The sequence below is a fragment of the Tachyglossus aculeatus genome, chromosome 2, assembly GCF_015852505.1.
Source record: "Tachyglossus aculeatus isolate mTacAcu1 chromosome 2, mTacAcu1.pri, whole genome shotgun sequence".
Taxonomy (NCBI): Eukaryota; Metazoa; Chordata; class Mammalia; order Monotremata; family Tachyglossidae; genus Tachyglossus; species Tachyglossus aculeatus.
Window position 1 is genome coordinate 143641269 of NC_052067.1, and position 27702 is coordinate 143668970.

General features: G+C 45.0%; 1 protein-coding gene across 7 annotated transcripts in view; it reads right to left on the reverse strand.

Annotated features, from left to right (window-relative positions):
- The window catches only part of CAPRIN2 (caprin family member 2), a 108810-nt gene that overhangs the window by 67853 nt on the left and 13255 nt on the right, over positions 1 to 27702 (reverse strand). For all 7 annotated transcript variants that reach the window (XM_038768626.1, XM_038768592.1, XM_038768600.1 and 4 more), the window contains exons 2-8: positions 27143 to 27399; positions 16528 to 16590; positions 13907 to 13993; positions 11844 to 12082; positions 9609 to 9691; positions 4421 to 4555; positions 3882 to 3925 (exon numbers count right to left, since the gene is read on the reverse strand). In XM_038768626.1, coding sequence (XP_038624554.1) covers positions 3882 to 3925; positions 4421 to 4555; positions 9609 to 9691; positions 11844 to 12082; positions 13907 to 13993; positions 16528 to 16590; positions 27143 to 27399 — 908 coding nt within the window. The remainder of the gene's footprint in view (positions 1 to 3881; positions 3926 to 4420; positions 4556 to 9608; positions 9692 to 11843; positions 12083 to 13906; positions 13994 to 16527; positions 16591 to 27142; positions 27400 to 27702) is intronic.

Consider the following 27702-nt stretch of genomic DNA (forward strand, 5'->3'; position numbering starts at 1 on the left):
CACAGCTGACAATTGGCGGAGTCTGGATTTGAACCCACGACGTCTGACTCCAAAGCCCGTGCTCTTTCCACTGAGCCATACTGCTTCTCACGCTGCTTATATCCACCCTAGTGCTTAGAAAAGTGCCTGGCACATAGTAGGCACCTAACAAATACCATAAATTATTGTGCACAATATCTATGTAAATATTAGAACACTATCTCCTCTATTCCCTAATCTATTTTGCTGTCTCCTCCTGTAGACTATAAGCTCCTTGAAGACAGAGTTCATTCTAGCAACTCTGTTGTATCTTGCCCAAGCACTTAGTACAGTTCTCTGCACCAAGTAAACAGTGAGTACCACTGATAGATTCCATCCTAGTATTTGTCAGTGATCCCATCTGCCCCATCATTCACTCATTCAACCATATTTATTGAGCGCTTACTTTTTGATAGATTCCACCCTAGTATTTGAATCAGTGATCCCATTTGCCCCATCATTCACTCAACCGTATTTATTGAGCGCTTACTGTGTGCACAGCATTGTACTAAGCGCTTGGGAAGTACAAGTTGGCAACATATAGAGACGGTCCCTACCCAACAACGGGCTCAGTCTAGAAACACTGACATCAGACACTGAAGTTGGTAAGCAAGGACTGCAAAATATACTGTTCTAAAATCCGTGCCTCCTTTTCATCAATTGGCTTCGAATCCAGCTAAATTTCTTATACTGCATTTCCCCTATCCCTAATCTATTTTAATACCTGTTTTCCCTGTAGACTGTAAACTCCTGGAGAGCAGGGATTACATCAACCCACTCTGATTTCCCAAAAGCACTTAATACAGTGTGCCTGACCCCATCACAGCTCCTCCTCCTTGCCCTCGCTGAAACGCGGCTCTCCCCAGATGACAGTCTCCCCTGCTGCTCTCTCCAGAAGGAGCCTCTTCTCCCACTCCCCCAGACTCACTGGGAAAGTGGGAGGAGTCGGCTTCCTTCTCTCTCACCCATCCTTCTTTTTCCCTTCCGTTGAAGCCCATGCCGTCCAACTCTTCCACCCACTCCAGATCCTAGTCATGGTCACTGTATTCCACCCAGGCCCCACCGCTAACTTTTAGAACCATTTCAACCCAGCACACATACATCTCTCCTCTAATGCCTCATTGTACCTCCATCTTGTGCATTTCATTAGCAACCTCTCGCCCACATCCTGCCTCTGGCCTGGAATGCCTTCCCTCCTAACATCCGACAATTACTCTCCCCCTGCTTCAAAGCCCCATTGAAGGCACATCTCCTCCAAGATGCCTATCCTGACGGAGCCCTCCTTTCCTCTTCTCCCATCTCTTCTGCATCATCCTTGCAATTGGGTTTGCTCCCGCTATGCACTCCTCTCAGCCCCACATCACTTATCTCCATATCCATAATTCATGGAGAAGCAGCGTGGCTCAGTGGAAAGAGCCCGGGCTTTGGAGTCAGAGGTCATGGGTTCAAATCCCAGCTCCCCCAATTGTCAGCTGTGTGACTTTGGGCAAGTCACTTCACTTCTCTGGGCCTCAGTTCCCTCATCTGGAAAATGGGGATTAAGACTGTAAGCCCCCCCGTGGGACAACCTGATCACCTTGTAACCTCCCCAGTGCTTAAAACAGTGCTTTGCACATAGTAAGTGCTTAATAAATGCCATTATTATTATTATTTATATTAATGTCCATCTCCCCCCTAGACTGTAAATCCATTGTGGGCAGGGAATATGCCTGTTATATTATACTCCTCCAAGTGCTTAGTACAGTGCTCTGCACACAGTAAGTACTACTGATTTATTACCTCATCGCCAACCTTCTGCCCACATCCTGCCTCTGGCCTGGAATGCCTTCCCTTTTCACATCTGACAGACTGACAATTATTCTCCCCACCTTCACAGCCTTACTGAAAGCTCGTCTCTTCCATGAGGGCTTCCCTAAAGCCCTCATTTCCTTTTTTTCCACTCCAGTCTGTATCATCCTTGCGCTTGGATTTGTACCCTTTATTCACCCCTCCCTCAGCCCTACAGCACTTATGTACAAATATGTAATTTATATTAATGTCTATATCCGCCCTCTAGACTGTAAGCTCACTGTGGGCAAGGAACAGGTTTACTGTTACCCTGCACCCTCCCAAGTACTCAATACATTTGATTACCTGCCTTCATTACTTACCTACTTATAGTTTTTTCTGTTGTTATTATTAGGGAGTGAAGAGGAAAGGAGAGGGAGAGGGGAAAGAAGTGTTTGATAGTACACAGCCCAGATACCAAGGCAAAGATCCAAGCTGAGCCAAGGTAATCAGTATAACTCGGGACATCAGGAATTTGTTTAAAACATAGTCAGATGGCTTTAGAGTGTGGCCCCTGCTAGGTCTCCTTAAGGGCTGGGATCAGTGCTGTATATCTCTCTGCACACCGTGGGCGCTCATTAAATACTGGTAATGTAGCCTAGTGGATAGAGCACGGGATGGAGTCAGAAGGACTTGGGTTCTAATCCCAGCTCAGCCATTTGTCTGCTATGAGACCTCGGATAAAATCACTTGAATGAGGCACAGAGAAGTTACCTCGTCTGCAAAAAGTAGGATTAGGACTCTGAGCCCTATTTGTAAAATGTAAAATCTCATCTGTAAAATGGGGATTAAGACTGTGAGCCCCCCCGTGGGACAACCTGATCACCTTGTAACCTCCCTAGCTCTTAGAACAGTGCTTTGCACATAGTAAGTGCTTAATAAATGCCAGCTTTATTATCTGAGATAATGATAATAATAATTACGGCATTTACTAAGGGCTTACTCTGTGCCAGGCACTGTACTAAGCCCTGGGGTGGATACAAACAAATCGGGTTGGACGCAGTCCCTGTCCCACGTGGTGCTTACACAGTCCCCACAGTCTCAATCCCCCTTTCCCAGATGAGGGAACTGAGGCATAGAGAACTGCAGTGACTTCCCCAAGGTCACCAGGCAGACAAGTGGCGGAGCCAGGATTAGAACTCATGATATTCCGACCCCCAGGCCTGGGCTCCTTCTCGATAGGGACTGTGAGGGTTCTTGTGAAAGATAGGGACTGTGTCCAACACAACGGTCTTCTGTCCACATCAATCTTGTAACCACACCAACACTTAGTACAGAGTGCCTGGCACATACTAAGCACTTAATGTTGCTTGGACCTCCATTAAAGGAGGCAAGGTACTGAAAGAGATGGAGCAACAAAAGCAAGGAAGAAACGAATGCAGTAATTCCTTGGCCAGGATTCACTCCCACCATTCATTCAATTGTCTTTACTGAGCGCTTCCTGCATGCAGAGCACTGTACTAAGCGCTTGAGCGCCATAATAAGCACTTAACCATCAACTCCTCTCAAACGGTGTGATTCCATTCACGCGACCTTAGACATCGGTCATCTCCTTTAGTTTGGATCTTTGGGCTCAAACAATTTATTTATTTATTTATTTTACTTGTACATTTCTATCCTATTTATTTTATTTTGTTGGTATGTTTGGTTCTGTTCTGTCTCCCCCTTTTAGACTGTGAGCCCACTGTTGGGTAGGGACTGTCTCTATGTGTTGCCAATTTGTACTTCCCAGGCGCTTAGTACAGTGCTCTGCACATAGTAAGCGCTCAATAAATACGATTGATTGATTCATTCATTCATTCATTCACTCAAATGTATTTATTGAGTGCTTAGTGTGTGCAGAGCACTGTGCTAAATGCTTGGGAAGTACACATCGGCAACATATAGAGACGGTCCCTATCCAGCAAAAACGGGCTCACAATCTAGAAAGGGGGAGACAGACAAAAAAAAAAACCCAAAACAAGTAGATAGGTGTCAATACCAGTAGATAGGTGTCAATAAAGGCTTCGTTAGCAGAGTAATTCCTTATGCCTTACCTCTTGCGCCTGAATTTCCGGCTGCCTCAGTTCCACGATGGTTTCTAGGAAGACAGGACAATACCAAGACTTAATGATAAATAATACGATTTGATGTTAGAAGCATCGCAGTCCGTGCTGATCTGTCCTGGAAGCATGTTTGAGTTTCATTCTGGAAAATGGGGCAGCAAGTCTTAAGCTATTAATTGTGATTAAGAGTGGCTGCTTTCAGGTTCTAATAGGGTACTTAGGACCATCACAGAATAATACTACTGGTTTTACGAGCAGCTCATTCAGATTGAGTAGGATTTCCCCATTAAATCAGTCTGTTCCCTCAAATGCAAGGAAAAAAAAAAGCGCGCAGGGAGAAGACGACGGACCTATTGGGGCAATTAAATTTCAGAATTGAACCGTGAAGGCTAGAGTTATCAAGCGCCACGCCGGATTTGCAGAATAATAAGTCAAATCTATAACACAAATAAATCCATAAGAGGGCCATGACCCCCAAGTCTGACTGGATGCAAAGCGGGAATACAGATGTGACACGTTTCAGACCGAACCTGATTCTGCCTTTGAAAAGTGTTTTTTCTTCAGTTCTTCCAGTCCCTCTTTTTCCTTTATGGGATGGGGAATAGGAACGCTTTCAAAATATCCAGAGTTCAACAGCTTAGATAATAGATCCTTCATGTGTTTGTCTAAGAATAAAAAAGAAAAATGCAGCATTTACGACTGATGTTACCTTCCAAGATATATTCTTTTTTTTAAAAAAAATGGCATCTGTTAAGTGCGTACTGTGTGCGAGACATGTACTAAGCACTGGGATAGATACACACTAATCAGGTTGGACACAGTGTGTCCCCCACATGGGGCTCAGTCTTAATCCCCATTTTACAGATGAGGTAACTGAGGCACAGAGAATAATAATAATAATAATAGTGGTATTTGTTAAACGCTTACTATGTGCCAGGCACTGTACTAAGTACTGGGGTGGATACAAGCAAATTAGGTTGAGCACAGTCCCTGTCCCACTTGGGGCTCACAGTCTTAATCCCCATTTTCCAGATGAGGTAACTGAGGCACAGAGAAGTGAAGTGACTTGCCCAAGGTCACACAGCAGACAAGTGGTGTGTCTGAAATTAGAACCCAGGTCCTTCTGACAGGCAAGCCCATGGCCTATCCACTACGCCACACTGCTTCTCTCATTTGTTTCAGGTAGGGATTGTCTGTATATGTTGCCAATTTGTACTTCCCAAGTGCTTAGTACAGTGCTCTGCACACAATAAATGCTCAATAAATACGACTGAATGAATGAATGAAAATCTGCAAATCTGCTAAGGTAACTCATAATAACTCTAGCTGAGCCCTACAGAACATGACTGCCACAATTAAGAAATTCAGCCCACCTAGCCAAACATAATCCAAAACTGATTGGGGCTTGCTTTGTTGTGCTCTACACCCCACTTTTCTCCACACGCCTGAGAAGGGGAATTGCTTGATCTTATAATAATAATAATAATAATAATAATAATGGCACTTGTTATGCACTTACTATGTGCAAAGCACTATTCTAAGCACTGGGAAGGATACAAGATGATCAGGTTGTTCCACATGGAGCTCACAGTCTTAGTCCCCATTTTACAGATGAGGGAACTGAGGCCCAGAGAAGTTAAGTGACTTGCCCAAAGTCACACAGCTGACAAGTGGCAGAGCCGGGATTTGAACCCACGACCTCTGACTCCCAAGCCCGGGCTCTTTCCACTGAGCCACGCAGCTTCCCATGAACCTATGCTTCCCAGAACCTATATGGGAAATTTCCAGGCTTTAGGAGCAAGGATGAAGGAAGCATAAGTTTAGGAGGGTTCTTGCTTATACTGCAAAAACAGACACTTATGCATGTCTGTATTTATCTTTACAGAAAATCATTTGTTAAGGAGTTTTTATCCTGTGTTGGTACTGCTTCCCACTGATTCATTCATTAACTCAATCGTATTTATTGAGCGCTTACTGCACGCAGAACTTTGTTCTTCCTCCAAGCTTTCACTCTCCGTACATAAGTTCGTGTCTCTCCCGTTAGATTGGAGGTTCCTCCTCCTCTAGACTGAGTTCTTTATGGGCAGGGTTTGTTCCAACTCTGTTGTACTGTACTCTTCCAAATGCTTAGTACGATGCTTTGCATATAGCAAGCGCTCAAATACCCATGATTGATAGGTAATGGAAGATACCTACATTAGAGGCTTAGGAGCAGGTCATCAGAAAGCATTTAGGTCAAACTGCAAAAGTAGAGCGTAAAAACACTCAAAAGTGTTCAGTCCATGTTTCCCCACTCCTCAAGAAACTCCAGTGGTTGCCCATCCACCTCCGCATCAAACAGAAACTCCTCACCGTCGGCTTTAAAGCAGTCCATCACCTTGCCCCCTCCTACCTCACAACTCTTCTACTACAACCCTGCCCGCACACTCCGCTCCTCTGATGCTAACCTTCTTGCTGTACCTTCATTCATTCAATCGCATTGAGCACTTCCTGTGTGCAGAGCACTGTACTGAGCGCTTGGGAAGTACAAGTCGGCAACAGACAGAGACGGTCCCTACCCAAAAACGGGCTCACAGGCTAGAAGGGGGAGACAGACAATAAAACAAAACATGTAGAAAGGTGTCAAGACCGCCAGAATAAATAGAATTATAGCTAGATGCACATCATTAACAAAATAGAGTAGTAAATATGTACAAGTAAAATAGAGTAATAAATCTGTACAAATATATACAAGTACTGTGGGGAGGGGAAGGAGGGGGCATGGGGAGGAGGAGAGGAAAAAGGGGGCTCAGTGTGGGAAGGCCTCCTGGAGGAGGTGAGCTCCCAGTAGGGCTTTGAAGGGAGGAAGAGAGCTAGTTTGGTGGATGTGTAGAGAGGGAGGGCATTCCGGGCTAAGGGAAGGACGTGGGCCGGGGGTCGACGGTGGGACGGGTGAGAACAAGGCCCAGTGAGGAGGTTAGCGGTGGCAGAGGAGCGGAGGGTGCAGGCTGGGCTGGAGAAGGAGAAGAAGGAAGCTGAGGTAGGAGGGGGTGAGGGGATGGACAGCCTTGAAGCCGAGACTGAGAACTTTTTGCTTGATTTGTAGGTTGACAGGCAGCCACTGGAGATTTTTGAGGAGAGGAGTAACATGCCCAGAGCGTTTCAGCACAGAGATGATCCAGGCATCAGTGTGAAGTATAGACTGAAGGGGGGAAAAGACAGGATGATGGGAGATCAGAGAGGAGGCTGATGCAGTAATCCAGTAGGGATGGGATGAGAGATTGAACCAGCAAGGTAGTGGTTTGAATGAAGAAGAAAGGGCGGATTTTGGCGATGTGGAGGCGAGACCGGCAGGTTTTGGCGACGGACTGGATGTGTGGGGTGAATGAGAGAGCGGAGTCGAGGATGACACCAAGGTCGCGGGATTGTGAGACAGGAAGGATGGCAGTGCCGTCTACAGTGACGGGAATCTTAACTGTCTTGCCACCAACCTCTCGCCCATATCCTACCTCTGGCCTGGAATAACCTCCCTCCTACTATCAGACAGATAACTGCTCTCCCTCATTTCAAAGCCTTACTGAAGGCCCATCTCCTCCAAGAAGCCTTCCCTGATTAAGCCCTCCTCTCCTATTCTCCCACTCCCTTCTGCGCCACTCTTACTTGCTCCATTCATCCTCCCACCCCCACAGCACATTTATACCTGTAATTTAATTACATAAATAAATCTATTTATTTATATTAATGTCTGTCTCCCCCTCTAGACTGTGAGCTCACTGTGGGTAGGAATGTGTCTGTTGTTAGAGTGTATTCTTCCAAGTGTTTAGTTCAGTGCTTTGCACACTAAGTGCTCAAATAGTAAGACAATGAATGAAGGGCAACATCATGGTAGTAATCTCTGAAGGATTGGTTTCCAAACTGGAATCAATATGCAGAGCGTAGACAAGTTGAGCAAAGGTGATCTCAAAGACTCTTGGTTAAGATCTGGTGATGAAGTTACCCAGATAGCTTGTGAAAAGGATTAAAATATGTCTGATCTAAGCTCACTGTGGACAGGGAACACGTCTATCAAATCTGCTGTACTGTAATCTCCCAAGCGCTAGTACAGTACTATGCACACAATAAGCGCTTGATCAATTATCTGCAAACAGTGGGGGCAGGGTGGTTACCTAGTTCAGCAGTCAAAGGAATCCAATATGGAGAGACTATTCTTGGTTTCATTGTCAGGAAAAAGAATTAGTTGAGCAAAAAATGTCAAGATAGTTTGATGCATTATATTCAGGGGAGAAAAAACCCCACTCGAATCTGCAGAAACTAAACACAATGAGCTCACAGTCTGGGAACACTTTAGAAAGCTGAGCTTTACTCACTGGCCTCAATAAGGAATAGAATAAGGCTCTAAGAGCCAGGATGTAATTAAGCATAAGTCTGAAGAAACTGTACAGACTGTGAGCCCACTGTTGGGTAGGGACTGTCTCTATGTGTTGCCAATTTGTACTTCCCAAGCGCTTAGTACAGTGCTCTGCACATAGTAAGCACTCAATAAATACGATTGATGATGATGATGTACAAGTACAGCAGAAAGGATGAGGAAATCACAGAGAAGCAGCATGGCTTAGTGGATACAGCACAGGCATGGGAGTCAGAAAGTCATGAGTTCTAATCCCCGCCCCTCCACTTGTCTGCTGTGTGACCTTGGACAAGTCATTTCAGTTCTCTGAGCCTCAACTGCCCCATCTGTAAAATGGGGATTGAGAATGTGAGCCCCACGTGGGACAGAGACGATGTCCAACCTGATTTGCTTGTATTCAACCCACATTTAGTACAATGCCTGGCACATAGTAAAAGCTTAACAAATACCATAATTATTATTACAACCACAAGCTAAATAAGTCACAGTGGAAGAGAGGCGGCGGGGGGGTGGGCGGGGGGTAAGAGGGGAGACGGGGAAAAGAGGGGAGACGGGGAAAAGAGGGGAGACGGGGAAAAGAGGGGAGACAGGGGAAAAGAGGGGAGACGGGGAAAAGAGGGGAGACGGGGAAAAGAGGGGAGACGGGGAAAAGAGGGGAGACGGGGAAAAGAGGGGAGACGGGGAAAAGAGGGGAGACGGGGAAAAGAGGGGAGACGGGGAAAAGAGGGGAGACGGGGAAAAGAGGGGAGACGGGGAAAAGAGGGGAGACGGGGAAAAGAGGGGAGACGGGGAAAAGAGGGGAGACGGGGAAAAGAGGGGAGACGGGGAAAAGAGGGGAGACGGGGAAAAGAGGGGAGACGGGGAAAAGAGGGGAGACGGGGAAAAGAGGGGAGACGGGGAAAAGAGGGGAGACGGGGAAAAGAGGGGAGACGGGGAAAAGAGGGGAGACGGGGAAAAGAGGGGAGACGGGGAAAAGAGGGGAGACGGGGAAAAGAGGGGAGACGGGGAAAAGAGGGGAGACGGGGAAAAGAGGGGAGACGGGGAAAAGAGGGGAGACGGGGGAAAAGAGGGGAGACGGGGAAAAGAGGGGAGACGGGGAAAAGAGGGGAGACGGGGAAAAGAGGGGAGACGGGGAAAAGAGGGGAGACGGGGAAAATAGAAAAAGAGACAGCAAGATCAGGTCTCCAGTCCCCAGAAGGAAAGTATTTGATGTATAAAGTTTGTGTGAAGGGGCAAATAGTAACCTAGGTTTCCAAAGTTAGAAGTAAGCTTCTCGAACACCAAGTTTAGTAGTAAAGTGGACACGAAGAGGATGAGGAAATGCAACTCACAAGTAGTCCCCACGACTGCTTTATCACTGCCTTCCAAAAGGTCCCAAAAGCAGAGTGATGATTGTTCCATCTGGTCTTCAACACTGACACGGGGAAGCAGCAAGCAGAAGGTAAGATAACAATAAATGGGGAAAGGTACCGCCAAAGACTAGTAGCCCGCTACCCAGTGCTGCTTTACTAATCGGGTGAGCTCCCCCAGGACACTGCCATCATCCTATAACTCTCAGAGAAGCAGCATGGCTTAGCAGAAAGAGCCCGGGCTTGGGACTCAGAGGTTGTGGGTTCTAATCCCAGCTGCCACTTGTCAGCTGTGTGACTTTGGGCAACTCACTTCACTTCTCTGGGCCTCAGTTCCCTCATCTGTAAAATGGGGATGAAGACAGAGCCCCATGTGGGACAACCTAATTACCTTGTATCTACCCCAGCACCTAAAACAGTGCTTGGCACATAGTAAGCGCTTAACAAATACCAGCATTATTACCTCTCCTAGAATGGGCCAGGACGATGAAAGGACACACATGGATAATAATAATTAGGGTATTTGTTAAGCGCTATGTGCCAAGCATTGTTCTAAGCACTGGAGTAGATACAAGGTAATCAGGTTGACCCACGTGGGGCTCACAGTCTCAATCCCCATTTTACAGGTGAGGTAACTGAGGCACAGAGAAGTGAAGTGACTTGCCCAAAAATCACACAGCTAAGTAAGTGGTGGAGTCAGGATTAGAACCCATGACCTCTGACTCCCAAGCCCGGGCTCTTCCCACTAAGCCATGCTGCTTCTCCTAAGCCACACTGATGGATGTGATGAGATGATCTGGGAGGGAACTGCGAAAGCCTGTAAGATCGAGTCCTCAATAGCAACCCATAGCCACATTAAAAACGATACAAGTGATAATAATAATAATAATAATGGCATTTATTAAGCGCTTACTATGTGCAAAGCACTGTTCTAAGTGCTGGGGAGGTTACAAGGTGATCAGGTTGTCCCACAGAGGGCTGACAATCTTAATCCCCATTTTTACAGATGAGGTAACTGAGGTCCAGAGAAGTTAAATGATGGTACTTGTTAAGCACTTACTACTTGCCAAGCACTGGTCATGAGTTCTAATCCTGGCCCTGCCACTTATCTGCTGTGTGACCTTGTGCAAGTCACTTCACTTCTCTGGGCTTCAGTGACCTCATCTATACAATGGGGATTGGGACTGTGAGCCCCACATAGGACAGGGGACTGTGTCCAACCCGATTTGCCTGTATCCACCCCAGCGCCTGACACACAGTAAGCACTTAAATACGATCATTCTAACTGCTGGGGTAGATACACGCTCATCAGGCTGGATACTCCCATTTTACAGGTGAGGTAACAGACGTAGAGATCCCTCTGGACTGTGAGCCCGTTGTGGGCAGGGACTGTCTCTCTTTAATCACTATATTGTACTTTCCAAGAGCTTAGTACAGTGCTCTGCACACAGTAAGCACTCAATAAATACGATTAAAAAGTGACTTGCCCAAGGTCACAGTGGATGCAGGGCAGAGCCGGGATTAGAACCCAGGTCCTCCGACTTCCAGGCCTGTGGCCTTTCCACTAGATCACACCACTTCTCGACACTAAACAAAGCATTAGCAGTATGCAAGCGGCCACACCAAGTGAGATTATGACACGCATAATAATAATACCATTTATTAAGGGCTTACTATGTACAAAGCACTGTTCTAAGCGCTGGGGAGGTTACAAGGGTATCAGGTTGTCCCATGGGGGGCTCACAGTCTTAATCCCCATTATTATTAATAATAATGATAGCATTTATTAAGCGCTTACTATGTGCAAAGCACTGTTCTAAGCGCTGGGGAGGTTACAAGAGGATCAGGTTGTCCCACGGGGGGGCTCACAGTCTTAATCCCCATTTTACAGATGAGGGAACTGAGGCCCAAAGAAGTGAAGTGACTTGTCCAAAGTCACACAGCTGGCAACTGGTGGGGTGGGGATTTGAACCCACGACCTCTGACTCCAAAGCCCGGGCTCTTTCCACTGAGCCACGCTAAACGAAGAGCAGAAGGGAAACCATTTCATGGAACAAGTGCTTACGTCTAAGCGCCTACCGAAAATTACGGAAATTTCGAGGCATTGCTCGGCAATGTGATGGGGGGGCAGTGGGATTAATGGTGCTAAATCTTAAAAAGTACTTCTGAATCCACTCCACAAAGTTCATCAATGAGCCGTTTAAAGTCCCGGCTTACCTTAAGCTCTCGTTCCTCTGGGGGCACGTCAGCTTGGAGAACTTGATGAGGTAGTCGAGTTCCTTCGAAGGCAAGTAAACGGCCCCGTTCGAGCCCTCCTTGAAATCTTTCTGTACGTGATCTTGAGTGAAATTCTGCAGTACGTACTGGACTTGGAATATAGTGCGCAGCTTCTTTTTCTCAGCCTCAAGTTTTATTATATGCTCTCTTCTCTGAGCCTTTTTCTGAGCTTTCAGTAACTATTAGATAGATAGTGTTGAATTGGGTTTTTGAAGTCACAAGCACAGGAACGATAATAATAATAATAATAATGGCATTTATTAAGTGCTTACTACGTGCAAAGCACTGTTCTAAGCACTGGGGAGGTTACAGGGTGATCAGGTTGTCCCATTTTACATCCCCATTTTACAGATGAGGTAACTGAGGCACCGAGGAGTTAAGTGACTTGCCCAAAGTCACACAGCTGACAAGTGGCGGAGCCGGGATAGTAACATTACCCATGAAGCCAGGCTTGGATTCCAGTTTCAGGCCTGAGAATCAGAGACCTGGTTTCTAATCCAAGCTGTGCGACTTGCGGGGGGGAGTCACTTAACTGCTCTGTGACTCAGTTTCCTCATCTGTAAAATGAGGGTTTCAATACCCACTCTCCCAGCCTCTTGGACTGTATGCTCCACGTGGGAATCGGGTCTTTGTCTAATAATAATGATGGCATTTATTAAGCGCTTACTATGTGCCAAGCACTGTTCTAAGCACTGGGGAGGTTACAGGGTGATCAAGTTGTCCCACAGGGGGCTCACAATCTTAATCCCCATTTTACAGATGAGGGAACTGAGGCACAGAGAAGTTAAGTGACTTGCCCAAAGTCACCCAGCTGACGACTGGCAGAGCGGGGATTTGAACCCATGACCTCTGACTCCAAAGCCCGTGCTCTTTCCACTGAGCCACGCTGCTTCTCTAATTATTAGCTTGGATCAACCCCAGACTGTGAGCTCCACGTGGGACAACCTGAGCACCTTGTATCCCCCCCCAGTGCTTAGAACAGTGCTTGGCACATAGTAAGTGCTTAGCAAATGCCATTATTATTACTATCCCAAAAGTCTCAGACAGTGCTCAGCACAGAGTAAGCGCTCAATAAATACCACTGATTGGGTTTGTCGGTATGGCTGAAGTGAGCTCCGGTCTGGGGAACGCCCCAGAATTCCCGTCCCATCTCAGATGCTTACTTAGAACTAAAACATAACCCCACCTAACTCTGGTCACGGAATTATGTTCTCATGCTCTAAAAGGCAGCTGGAAAGATGCAACAGAAAAATATTTACTTGCCGGAGTACTATTCTGCCTCTAGACTATATGTTCATTATGGTCAGGGAATTCATTCATTTAATCGTATTTATTGAGCGCTTACTGTGTGCAGAGCACTGTACTAAGCGCTTGGGAAGTACAAGTCGGCAACATATAGAGACGGTCCCTACCCAACAATGGGCTCACAGTCTAGACGGGGGACTGACAACAAGTGGACAGGTGTCAAGGCGTCAGAGCAAATAGAATTAAAGCTAAACGCACACCATTAACAAAATAAATAGAACAGTAAATATGTACAAGTAAAATAGAGTAATAAATCTATATAAATAAATATATAAACAAATATATGTACAAACATATATACAGGTGCTGTGGGGAGGGGAAGGAGGTAGGGTGGGGGGGGATGGAGAGGGAAATGGGGGCTCAGTCTTGGAAGAGGTGAATGCGGCTGCTAATTCTGTGTTGTACTCTCCCAAGCGCTTAGTCCAGTGCTCTGCACAGAGTAAGCACTCAATAAATACCACTGAATGATTGATCGTCAGAAGCTTTGTGACCCTGGCTCACTCCCACAACAGCGTACCGTGGTCAGGGAAGCGGAAATATAATGACTAGTTTCAGCCATACTGTTTTGGCAAGCTTGTGCCCATTTTTCTAAACGCCGTTTCACATAAGCAGTCAGCAGTTTCCTGCTTTTGTTTACTGTGCAGAATGACTGGAAGAAGAGTCCAGAAAAGGAAAAAAATATATACATTTATACTTACATCTTGGCTAAGTCCCGATAAGGTCTTCTGCAGCTCCTTGGCAAATTCTAGGTGATGCAGCACTTCATCGTACTTTTCAACTGCTTCCTGCCAAATAACCAGTGCGGGAGAAAGAGCTGAGCTTTTCAGAAGTCAGTTTTTGAGAAGCAATGTGACCTAATGGAAAGAGCATGGGCCTGACAGGGGACGTGGGTTCCGATCCTGGCTCCGCCACTTATCTGCTGTGTGAACTTGGGCAAGTCACTTCTCTGGGCCTCGTCTGTAAATTGAGGATTGTGACTGTGAGCCCCCCGTGGGACATGGACTGTGTCCAACCTGATTCAGTTGTACTTACCTCAGCTCTTAGCTCAGTGCCTGGTTCATGGTAAGTACTTAAAAGCCATTTAAAAAATAAAAAAGTCAACATAAGCTACTGTCTAGGAAGGGTAGTGGACAGAACCTGCTGAGTAGGCTATTATAAGAGAAGGGAGGGGGCACTTTTATTATTATTATTATTATTAATCATTATTAATTGTATTAATATATTATAATATATTATATAATATATAATAATGTATAGAAATATATAATTATATAATATAATTATATATAATAATATTTATTATTATTATTAATGACATTTATTAAGCGCTTCCTATGTGCAAAGCACTGTTCTAAGCGCTGGGGAGGCTACAAGGTGATCCGGTTGTCCCACAGGGGGCTCAGTCATAATCCCCATTTTGCAGATGAGGTCACTGAGGCACAGAGAAGCTAAGTGACTTGCCCAAGGTCACACAGCTGACACTTGGCGGAGCCGAAATTTGAACCCATGACCTCTGACTCCAAAGCGCCTGCTCTTTCCATTGAGCCACGCTGCTCCTCAATGGTGGTTCTCTAGACCATAAGCTCTTTGTGGGCAGGAACATGTCTGCTAATTCTGTTGTCTCCCAAACACTTAGTACAGTGCTCAATAAATACAACTGATTGGCTGTATTCAAGGATCTCATCTAAAGGCCTTTATTAGCCCTTATTTTGAATCTCACTCCACACCCAAAAATCAGAAAGAAGAAAAGGGTCTACTACCCTCGGAGGCATATCCTCTGTTCACACGCTTACAGGATATGTTTTGTTGTCAGTCTTCCCCTTCTAGACCGCGAACCCATTGCTGGGTAGGGACCGTCTCTATAGGTTGCTGATTTGTACTTCCTAAGCACTTAGTACAGTGCTCTGCACACAGTAAGCGCTCAATAAATCCAACTGAATGAATGTAGATGAAGCGACTGTGATTAAAGCAAGACAGTCCTCAAATCCTTCTCTCCAGGCCAGAGGAGAGGATTCGAGTTTCTCTCTGAAGCCATAAGAAGTAGTCACAGGCCTTGTTCCTCTAGTCATTCTAAATCTAAGATAGGCAGAGGAAAACTACACCAGCTTCTACCATTCTGACTTGAGTCCTTTTTTTATGGTATTTGTTACACACTTACTATGTGCCAAGCACTGTACTAAGTGCTGGGGTAGATACAAGCGTGGCTTAGTGGAAAGAGCCCAGGTTCGAAGTCAAAAGTCATGGGTTCTAATCACAGCTCTGCCACTTGTCAGCTGTATGACTTTCGGCAAGTCACTTCTCTGTGCCTGTTACCTCATCTGTAAAATGAGGATTAAGACTGTGAGCCCCACGTGGGACAACTTGATTACCTTGTATCTACTCCAGCGCTTAGAACAGTGCTTGGCACATAGTAAGTGCTTCACATATACCATCATTATTATTATTACAACCTAATCAGGTTAGACACAGTCCATGTCCCACACCGGGCTTGCGGTCTCAATCCCCATTTTACAGATGAGGGAAGTGAGGCACGGAGAAGTTAAGTGGCTTGGTGGCTGCATTCGATTTCATTCCCTGGAAATAATTTAGGATACACACATGGTGTTGTCTCACGAACACCGTTACAAGTGCAAGGGTCACATTAGACCACAAAGTGTCACTAAAGACTTAGAGACGCCTACTAGTTTGTGTTTAAATTCAAGCCGGTGGCTTCTCAATTAGCGTTTCCCCGATCTGCAGAAGCGGCTACCGAAACCGAACCGTGCAATTTCACAGAGTAGGATTACAACTCGTCTATTCAAGTTTCATTAAAGTGGCAACCAAGTAAATTACAATTTGCTCCATAACTGCTTCAACTCTCAGGTCAAGATGTCCTTCTCAAAGGCCCCAACAGAAAGATACTGAAATGGGAAGTTGTTTCTGATCATTTGGGCCTTTTTAGAGCCTTTACTCCGATTGGGAGGACTGATAATTGGCGTTGCCCAGTCTGAAAAGGCACAGATCTATAGACTTTGTAGTACAACTGGGGAAGGGTGGCTACTATTAATAGCAAAATAACCCAAGAGATACAGAAAAAGGGGAAAGGGTTTCAAAGTCACCCTATTTCTTAATCTCCTAGTCATTTTTCCCCCGACTGAAAACACGATCTTCATTCTACGAGACATATCTGGAAGATCCCAGGGCAAGTCAACTAGTTGGCCATTATATTCTCCACCCTCCCCAAATCCTCTCATCACCAGATCTACCAGGTGGATTCCTTAAAACTGAGTCACCAAGTTTGAAATTTTCTAAGCCTGAAAGGGAAAAATGCATGATTTACCAACTGATCTGGATTAAGGGACTCTCCATTCTTCAGGCGATCCTTATAATCTTCTAGTTTGATCTAGAAATAAAAGAAACGTCCACATTATTTCAGGCAATTCTTTGCCTCTAAACTGGCACCGTGCTGCACGTCATTTGTAATTCCTAATTTTATCCCCCACCCCGCATTAGGTTTTGTAATAGTTGCAGCTTTCTGCCAGCGACAATTGAAATGCTTGACGCACAAAAGCACACAATGCTCAGCATATTCTCAGTCATCTAGTACTATCAATCAATCGTCAATCAATCGTATTTATTGAGCGCTTACTGTGTGCAGAGCACTGTACTAAGCGCTTGGGAAGTACAAGTTGGCAACATATAGAGACAGTCCCTACCCAACAGTGGGCTCACAGTCTAGAAGACAAAACCTAGAATCTAGTACTAGGTTTGTAAGCTCAAAGGGTGCAAAATTCGTTGCGGAATTCTGTATTTGGCTAACAGATTTTCAGGAAATGGTCTTACTGCAATGCCTCTTTGGAGTTAAAAGAGTCATTCATTCAATCGTTATTTATTGAGCGCTTACTGTGTGCAAAGCACTGTACACTAAGCGCTTGGGAGAGTACACTACAGCAATCAACAGATATTTCGTGCACACGATGAGCTAGCTCACATGTAGAAACAATTAACTTGTCCCAGTATTTGGAAGAGCACTTGGTTTATATTAAGTGCTTAACAAGGACCATAATTATTATTATTGTTATTAAGGAAATGGAGTCCATTTAAGATGAAAAATGGGCTGGGGTCCTCGTTAGGGTTATTAGAGACCCAATAGCAACCCAATGAGTTTTAAGGGCGTTCTTCAAGTCAGTCATCCAAACAGCTTGAACAACGGAAGCAGAAGTGGCCTAGTGGATGGAGCCCCGGCCCGGCCTGTACTTCCCAAGCGCTTATACAGTGCTCTGCACACAGTAAGCGCTCAATAAATACGACTGATTGACTGATTGATCAGAAGGACCTGGGTTCTAACGCCAGCTCTGCCACGTGTCTGCTGTGTGACCTTGGGACAGTCACTTCACTTCTCCGGGCCTCAGTTCCCTCATCTGTCAAATGGGGATTAAGGCTGTGAGCCCCACGTGGAACAGGGACTGGGTCCAACCTGATTAACTTGTATCTATCCCAGGGCTTATTACAGTGCCCGGCGCATAGTAAGCACTTAACATCATTAAAAAAATAAATAAAATGGTACAATTTCAGGCCCCTGCAAGCAAAAATCATTTAAGATCTACCTGTACACAACTGTTGAACTGAGCAAAGAACCAGCGTGGCTTAGTAGAAACAGCGTGGCTTAGTGTATATACGTATATACACTTGTATATATGTTTGTATGTATTTATTACTCTATTTTATTTGCACATATTTATTCTATTTATTTTGTTAATGTTTTGTTTTGTTGTCTGTCACCCCCTTCTAGGCTGTGAGCCCGCTGTTGGGTAGGGACCATCTCTATATGCTGCCAACTTGTACTTCCCAAGCGCTTAGTACAGTGCTCTGCACACAGTAAGTGCTCAATAAATACGAGTGAATGAATGAATGAATGAATGGTGGAAAGAGCTCAGGCTTGGGAGTCAGAGGACGTGGGTTCTAAGCCCAACTCCGCTACTTATCTGCTGTTTGACCTTAGACAAGTCACTTTACTTCTCTGTGCCTCAGTGACCTCATCTGTAAAATGGGGATTGACTGTGAGCCCCATGTGGGACAACCTGATTACCTTGAATCTACCCCCAGTGCTTAGAACAGTGCGTGGCACGTAGTAAGCGCTTAACAAGCACCCTAATAATAATAATAATAATAACGATGACAATGGTATTTGTTAAGCGCTTACTATGTGCCAAACTCTGTTCTAAGCGCTGGGGTGGATACAAACAAATGGGGTTGGACACAGTCCCTGTCCCACATAGGGCTCACAGTCTTAATTTCCATTTTACAGATGAGATAACCGAGGCCCAGAAAAGTGAAATGACTTGCCCAAGGGCACCCAGAAGACACGAGGCAGAGCCGGGATTAGAACCCATGACTTTCTGATTCCCAGGCCAGGAAGTTATACCATGCTTTTTCTCAAGTTTGACAGGAACTGTCTGAATTGCTTTCCATTAATACCATCATTATTCCAGTGCTTAGATCAGCGTTTGGCACACTGTAAGCACTTAACAGATACCATCATCATCATTATTATTATTATTAAGATCATATATTCCTGGAAGGTAAAACAGCAGCTTAATGTTAATGGCAGCTTTAACATCTTGGATAGCTGTGTGAAAGTATGAACATATTCTGGGCAGTGGGCTTTCCAAATATTAAAACGTCCTCCCATAACAGCAGGTTTCAAAGTTCCTAATACTACCATGCTCAAATAATGCTTGACTATTTTTCTTTTTTAATCAATCGTATTTATTGAGCGCTTACTGTGTGCAGAGCATGGGCAGTGGGCTTTCCAAATATTAAAACGTCCTCCCATATCAGCAGTTTTCAAAGTTCCTAATACTACCATGCTCAAATAATGCTTGACTATTTTTCTTTTTTAATCAATCAATTGTATTTATTGAGCGCTTACTGTGTGCAGAGCATGGGCAGTGGGCTTTCCAAATACTAAAACGTCCTCCCATAACAGCAGTTTTCAAAGTTCCTAATACTACCATGCTCAAATAATGCTTGACTATTTTTCTTTTTTAATCAATCGTATTTATTGAGCGCTTGCTGTGTGCAGAGCACTGTACTAAGCGCTTGGGAAGTACAAGTCGGCAACATATAGAGACAGTCCCTACCCAACAGTGGGCTCACAGTCTAGAAGGGGGAGACAGAGAACAAAACCAAACATATTAACAAAATAAAATAAATAGAATAGATATGTACAAGTAAAATAGAGTAATAAATATGTACAAACATATATACATATATACAGGTGCTGGGGGGAAGGGAAGGAGGTAAGACGGAGGGGATGGAGAGGGCCACATGATCCTGGCACTTAGTCTTAAAACTGCCATCATGACTGTACATTTTTGATAGGTTATGTGAGGCGGAGGAATGATTTGCTCAATAAATACGATTGATTGATTGATTGATTTACCGAGCTGGATTTTTACATGACTTTCGGAAATGACCAGCTCATAATGACCTCTGAGTTGCCTAACTACCTCTGAAAAGCTGTTTTATCCAGTTCAACCCAAACAGTTGCTCAGACCCATTTGCCTGTCATTTTAAACGGTCTATTACTGCACTGCAACATCGGCTACTGCAGGATAATAATAATAATAATGCTAAATTGTATTTGTTAAGTGCTTACTATGTGCCAACCACTGTTCTAAGTGCTGGGGTAAATACAACGTGATCAGGTTGTCCCTCGTGGGGCTCAGTCTCAATCCCCATTCTACAGATTCATTCATTAGAGAAGCAGCGTGGCTCAGTGGGAAGAGCACAGGCTTTGGAGTCAGAGGTCATGGGTTCAAATCCCAGCTCTGCCAACTGTGTGACTTTGGGCAAGTCACTTAACTCTCTGTGCCTCAGTTACCTCATCTGTAAAATGGAGATTAAGACTGTGAACCACTGTGGGACAACCTGATGGCCTTGTAACCTCCCCAGCACTTAGAACAGTGCTTGGCAGATAGTAAGCACTTAATAAATGCCATTATTATTATTATTCATTCACTCAATCATATCTATTGAGCACTTACTGTGTGCAGAGCACTGTACTAAACGCTTGGGATGTACAAGGTGGCAACATATAGAGACGGTCCCTACCCAGCAGCGGGCTCACAGTCTAATGAGGTAACAAGCACAGAGAAGTGAAGTGACTTCCCCAAGGTCACACAGCAGACAAGCGGCAGAGGCGGGATTAGAACCCACGTCCTCAGACTCCCAAGCCCGGGCTCTTCCCATTGAGCCACGCTGCTTCTATTTTAAGAATATTTCTATTTTGATTTTTGAGACCCAGTCCTAATAATAATAATAATAATTGTGGTATTTGTTAAGGACTTAGTATGGGTTCTTAGTATGGGTGCCAGGCTCTTGGCACTAGGCCATCAATCAATCGTATTTATTGAGCGCTTACTGTGTGCAGAGCACTGTACTATGCTGCTTATTGCTTGGCTTTTCTCATGACGACTTCAATTGAGCCCAATTCTTTCAGTATCTCAAGATACTCCCTAGAAATTAGACAATTGGGGCAACACATGAACTTTTTAATTCCACTAGGAGATGGCTTGGCATCTTCCCAGACTGAGGCCCCTCCTTCCTCTCCCCCTTCTTCTCCTCCCCATCCCCCCCCCCCCCCCGCCTTACCTCCTTCCCCTCCCCACAGCACCTGGATATATGTTTGTACAGATTTATTACTCTATTTTACTTGTACATATTTACTATTCTATTTATTTTATTAATACGCTTTGTTGTCTGTCTCCCCCTTCTTGACTGTGAGCCCGCTGTTGGGTAGGGACTGTCTCTATATGTTGCCAACTTGTACTTCCCAAGCGCTTAGTAATTATAATAATAATAATGATGGCATTTATTAAGTGCTTACTATGTGCAAAGCACTGTTCTAAGTGCTGGGGAGGTTACAAGGTGCTCAGGTTGTCCCTTGTGGGGCTCACAGTCTTCATCCCCATTTTACAGATGAGGGAACTGAGGCCCAGAGAATAATAATAATAATAATAATGGCATTTATTAAGTGCTTACTATGTGCAAAGCACTGTTCTAAGCGCTGGGGAGGTTACAAGGTGATCAGGCTGTCCCATGGGGGGCTCAAAGTCTTCATCCCCATTTTATAGATGAGGGAACTGAGGCCCAGAGAATAATAATAATAATAATAATAATGGCATTCATTAAGTGCTTACCATATGCAAAGCACTGTTCTAAGCGCTGGGGAGGTTACAACATGATCAGGTTGTCCGACAGGCGGCTCACAGTCTTAATCCCCATTTTACAGATGAGGGAACTGAGGCACAGAGAAGTGAAGTGACTTGCCCAAGGTCACACAGCTGACAAGTGGCGGAGTTGGGATTTGAACCCGTGACCTCTGACTCCAAAGCCCAGGCTCTTTCCTCTAGAGCCATGCTACTTCTTGCCCAAAATCACCCAGCTGACAAGTGGCAGAGCCAGGATTTGAACCCATGACCTCTGACTCCAAAGCCCGGGCACTTTCCACTGAGCCACGCTGCTTCTCATGCTCTGCACACAGTAAGTGCCCAATAAATACGATTGAATGAATGAACACCACTAAACAGGTAACAGCTAAACTTTGCTTCCTCTGAGGTCAGGGTCTGAATCCAAAGCCTGAGCCCCAAACACTGTACTAAAAGCTTGAGTACAATAAAACAAATTAATAACAATAAGAAGAAGAAGAATGGTATTTGATAAGCATTTACTATGTGCCAGGCACTGTACTAAGTGCTGGGGTAGATAAAAGGTAATCAAGTTGTCCCATGTAGGGCTCACAGTCTCAATCCCCATTTTACAGATGAGGGAACTGAGGCCCAGAAAAGTTAAGTGACTTGCCCAAAGTCACACAGCTGCCAAGTGTGACCCTCCCCTCCTCACAGCACCTGTACATATGTATACCCCAAGTGCTTAGTACAGTGCTCTGCACACGGTAAGCGCTCAATAATTACGATTGAATGAATTAATATGTTTGTACGTATTTATTGCTCTATTTTATTTGTACATATTTATTCTATTTATTTTATTTTGTTAATATGTTTTGTTGTCTGTCACCCCCTTCTAGACTGTGAGCCCGCTGTTGGGTAGGGACCGTCTCTACATGTTGCCAACTTGGACTTCCCAAGCGCTTAGTACAGTGCTCTGCACACAGTAAGCGCTCAATAAATATGATTGAAAGAATGAATGAAGTGGCAGAGCCGGGATTAGAACCCATGACCTCTGACTCCCAAGCCCGAGCTCTTTCCACTAAGCCACGCAGCTAAGCCTCTCCTTCCTCTCTGCCTTGCATTACCTCCTTCCCCTCCCCACAGCACCTATATATGTATATATGTCTGTATGGATTTATTACTCTATTTATTTTACTTGTACATATTTATTCTATTTATTTTATTTTAATATGTTTTGTTGTTTGTCTGCCTGTTCTAGACTGTGAGCCCATTGTTGAGTAGGGACCGTCTCTATATGTTGCCAACTTGTACTTCCCAAGCGCTTAGTACAGTGCTCTGCACACAGCAAGCGCTCAATAAATACAATTGAATGACTGAATGAACTTAATCCTTACCTCCAATCAACTGTGCCTAAACCGTTAGACTGCATCAAAACTGTTTATTTTTCTCAGCCTACTAAGCGCTTCATCACCAACACTGAGCTGTCACGGAGAAGCAGCGTGACTCAGTGGAAAGACCACAGGCTTTGGAGTCAGAGGTCATGGGTTCAAATCCCGGCTCCGCCAACTGTCAGCTGTGTGACTTTGGGCAAGTTACTTAACTTCTCTGGGCCTCAGTTCCCTCATCTGTAAAATGGGGATTAAAACTGTGAGCCCCCCGTGGGACAACCTGATCACCTTGTAACCTCCCCAGCGCTTAGAACAGTGCTTTGCACAGAGTAAGCGCTTAACAAATATCATTATTATTATTAAAAAGAGTTAACACGCCTCCCCCACAGCTTGATTTACCATCAGGGAATAAAGGAAGATAAGCCATGTCTTCCTCTCAGGACAATCCCCCATTCAACCCATCAATGGTATTCATTCATTTGTATTTATTGAGCGCTTACTGTGTGCAGAGCACTGTACTAAGCGCTTGGGAAGTACAAGTTGGCAACATATAGAGACGGTCCCTACCCAACAGCGGTCCCTACCCAAACAGGTATTTGAGCGCTTACTCTGTGCTGAGCACTGGACGAGGGTTGGGAGTGTCCAGTACAAAATTCCTCTAGACTGGGAGCCCGTTGCTGGGTAGGGACCATCTCTATCTGTTGCCAACTTGTACTTCCCAAGCGCTTAGTACAGTGCTCTGCACACAGTAAGTGCTCAATAAACACGACTGAATGAATGAATGGTTGGTGAACACATTCCCCGCCCACAGCGGGCTGACTCAATTAAGGGTGAGATTCAACTCATTCAGTCGTACTGATTGAGCACTTACTGTGTGCAGAGCACTGTACTAAGCGCTTGGGAAGGATAATTCGGCAACAGATACAGTCCCTATCCACCCCAGTGACGACATGAAAAAGCAACTGGATAGGAGGCTTTCTTGGGGAGGTCCCTATGTTACAATTGAAGGTCAATCATCAATCGTATTTATTGAGCGCTTACTGTGTGCAGGGCACTGTACTAAGCGCTTGGGAAGTACAAGTTGGCAACATAACATAGGTCCCTACGTTAACAACCACTGCCTTTAAAAAAATGGTATTTATTCTTATATTTTGTCCTCCCACGTGATAATACAGTGCTCGGCACACAGTAAGGACGCAATCATTTGTATATATGTTTGCATGTATTTACTACTATATGTATTTATTTGTACATATTTATTCTATTTATTTTATTTTAATATGTTTTGTTTTGTTGTCCGTCTCCCCCTTCTAGACTGTGAGCCTGCTGCTGGGTAGGGACCGTCTCGATATCTTGCCAACTTGTACTTCCCAAGCGCTTAGTACAGCGCTCTGCACACAGTAAGCGCTCAATAAATACGACAAAGAATGACAGCAACCCCCCCATTTTTATTTTTTTAATGTTACCTCAGAACACATTAACCAGAGTGCCTGACTGACCCGTTGACTGAAAACGCTGAACCTCTACTGTGTGACCTTGGGCAAAGTCACTCAACTTCTCTGTGCCTCAGTTCCCTCATCTGTAAAATGGGGATGAAGACTGTGAGCCCCACGTGGGACAACCTGATCACCTTGTAACCTCCCCCAGCACTTAGAACAGTGCTTGGCACATAGTAAGCGCTTAGCAATTACCATTATTATTAAATACTGTACAAGAATTGGGATCTGTGGGGCGGGCGAGTCAGAAGGACGTGGGTTCTAATCCCGACTCTGCCCCCTTGTCCGCTGGGTGGCCTTAGGCAAGTCACTTCACTTCTCTGGGCCTCAGTGACCTCATCTGTAAAATGGGGATTGAGTCTGTGAGCCCCACATGGGACAGGGACTGTGTCCAACCCAATTTGCTTCCCGTAGTACAGTGCCTGGCACATAGGAAACAATTAAATACCACAATTATTATTATTCTCTGTGCCTCCGTTCCCTCATCCGTAAAATGGGGATCAAGACTGTGAACGCTTAGTACAGTGCCTAGCACAGTAAGCACTTAAATACCACAATTATTATTATTCTCTGTGCCTCCATCCCTCATCTGTAAAATGGGGATCAAGAGTGTAAGCGCTTAGTACAGTGCCTAGCACACAGTAAACACTTAAATACCACAATTATTATTATAATTCTCTGGGCCTCCATTCCCTCATCTGTAAAATGGGGATCAAGACTGAGTGCTTAGTACAGTGCCTAGTACATAGTAAGCACTTCAATACTGCAATTACTATTATTATTATTCTCTGTGCCTCCATTCCCTCATCTGTAAAATGGGGATCAAGACTGTGAGCACTTAGTACAGTGCCTAGCACACAGTAAGCACTTAAATAGCACAATTACTGTTATTATTTTTCTCTGTGCCTCCATTCCCTCATCTGTAAAATGGGGATCAAGACTGAGCGCTTAGTACAGTGCCTAATACATAGTAAGCACTTAAGTAGCCACAATTATTATTATTTTCTGTGTCATGCCTCCATTCCCTCCTCTATAAAACGGGAATCAAGACTGTGAGCCCACTCTTCTAGACTGTGAGCCCACTGTTGGGAAGGGACTGTATATGTGGCCAACTTGTACTTCCCAAGCGCTTAGTACAGTGCTCTGCACAGTAAGCGCTCAATAAGTACGATTGATTGAGCGCTCAGTACAATGCCTAGTACATAGTAAGCACTTAAATACCACAATTATTACTATTCTCTGTGCCTCCATTCCCTCATCTGTAAAATGGGGATCAAGACTGTGAGCACTTAGTACAGTGCCTAGTACATAGTAAGCACTTAAATACCACAATTATTATTATTTCCTGTGTCCCTGTGCCTCCGTTCCCTCATCTATAAAATGGGTATCAAGACTGTGAGTGCTTAGTACAGTGCCTAGCACATAGTAAGCACTTAAATACCACAATTATTACTATTCTCTGTGCCTCCGTTCCCTCATCTGTAAAATGGGGATCAAGACTGTGAGCGCTTAATACAGTGCCTAGCACATAGTAAACACTTAAATACCACAATTAGTATTATTCTCTGTGCCTCCGTTCCCTCATCTGTAAAATGGGGATCAAGACTGTGAGCGCTTAGTACAGTGCCTCGTACATAGTAAGCACTTAAATACCACAATTATTATTCTCTGTGCCTCCGTTCCCTCATCTGTAAAATGGGGATCAAGTCTGTGCGTGTTTAGTACAGTGCCTAGCATATAGTAAGCACTTAAATACCACAAATATTATTCTCTGTGCCTCCGTTCCCTCATCTATAAAATGGGGATCAAGACGGCATATTTAGTACAGTGCCTAGCATATAGTAAGCGCTTAAATACCACAATTATTATTATTCTCTGTGCCTCCGTTCCCTCATCTATAAAATGGGGATCAAGACTGTGCATGTTTAATACAGTGCCTAGCATATAGTAAGCACTTAAATACCACAATTATTATTCTCTGTGCCTCCGTTCCCTCATCTGTAAAATGGGGATCAAGACTGTGAGCGTTTAGTACAGTGCCTAGTACACAGTAAGCACTTAAATACCACAATTATTATTCTCTGTGCCTCCGCTCCCTCATCTGTAAAATGGGGATCAAGACTGTGAGCGCTTAATACAGTGCCTAGCACATAGTAAGCACTTAAATACCACAATTAGTAGTATTCTCTGTGCCTCCGTTCCCTCATCTGCAAAATGGGGATCAAGACTGTGCGCGCTTAGTACAGTGCCTCGTACATAGTAAGCACTTAAATACCACAATTATTATTCTCTGTGCCTCTGTTCCCTCATCTGTAAAATGGGGATCAAGACTGTGCGCGCTTAGTACAGTGCCTAGCATATAGTAAGCGCTTAAATACCACAATTATTATTATTCTCTGGGCCTCCGTTCCCTCATCTGCAAAACGGGGATCAAGACTGTGCGCGCTTAGTACAGTGCCTCGTACATAGTAAGCACTTAAATACCACAATTATTATTCTCTGTGCCTCCGTTCCCTCATCTGTAAAATGGAGATAAAGACTGTGCGTGCTTAGTACAGTGCCTAGCACATAGTAAGCACTTAAATACAATTATTATTATTCTCTGTGCCTCCGTTCCCTCATCTGGAAAATGGGGATCAAGACTGTGCGTGTTTAGTACAGTGCCTAGCACACAGAAAGCGCTTCAATACCGCAATTATTATTATTATTCTCCGGGCCTCCGTTCCCTATTTGCCAAACAGGGATCTAGACTGCGGGCCCCGAATGGGGCAGGGACGGCGTCCGACCCCATTTCCTCGCATCCACCCCGGCGCTCAGTACAGCGCCCGGCCCTTAGTGAGCGCTCCCCAAGCACCACCCCGGTGACTAATCGTTACCTTCTTCTTCTCAATGTTCCGAATCTTGTGTTTGAGGCAAAGGAGCCCGTTATCCACGTACATCTCGTAGGCCTGGGAAGGGGAGGCGGCCAAGCCGAGGGCAGACTGCAGCGGGCCGGAGGCGAGTTGGCTCTCTCCATGGGGGTTGTGATTCGTCTGGGGTTTGGCCGGCCTCATGCTCCCCTCTTCGCCCTTCTTCGAGGGACAGGGGCCACCGGGAGAGGACAGCGGAAGTTGCACCATTGAGGCTGATGAGGCTGGAGGGGGAGAGGGAAGGGAAAAGAAAGGAAAACCCTGAGGAAAAAATCTCTCCGGCATCCATTCGATCGTATTTATTGAGCACTTACTGGGGGCAGAGCACTGGACTAGGCGCTTGGGAAGCACAAGCGTGGCTCCAGAGTGAGAAGCAGTGGAAAGATCACGGGATTTGGAGTCATCCATTCATATTTATTGAGCACTTACAGCGGGCAGAGCACTGGACTAAGCGCTTGGGAAGTACAAGCGTGGCTCCAGAGTGAGAAGCAGTGGAAAGATCACGGGGTTTGGAGTCATTCATTCAT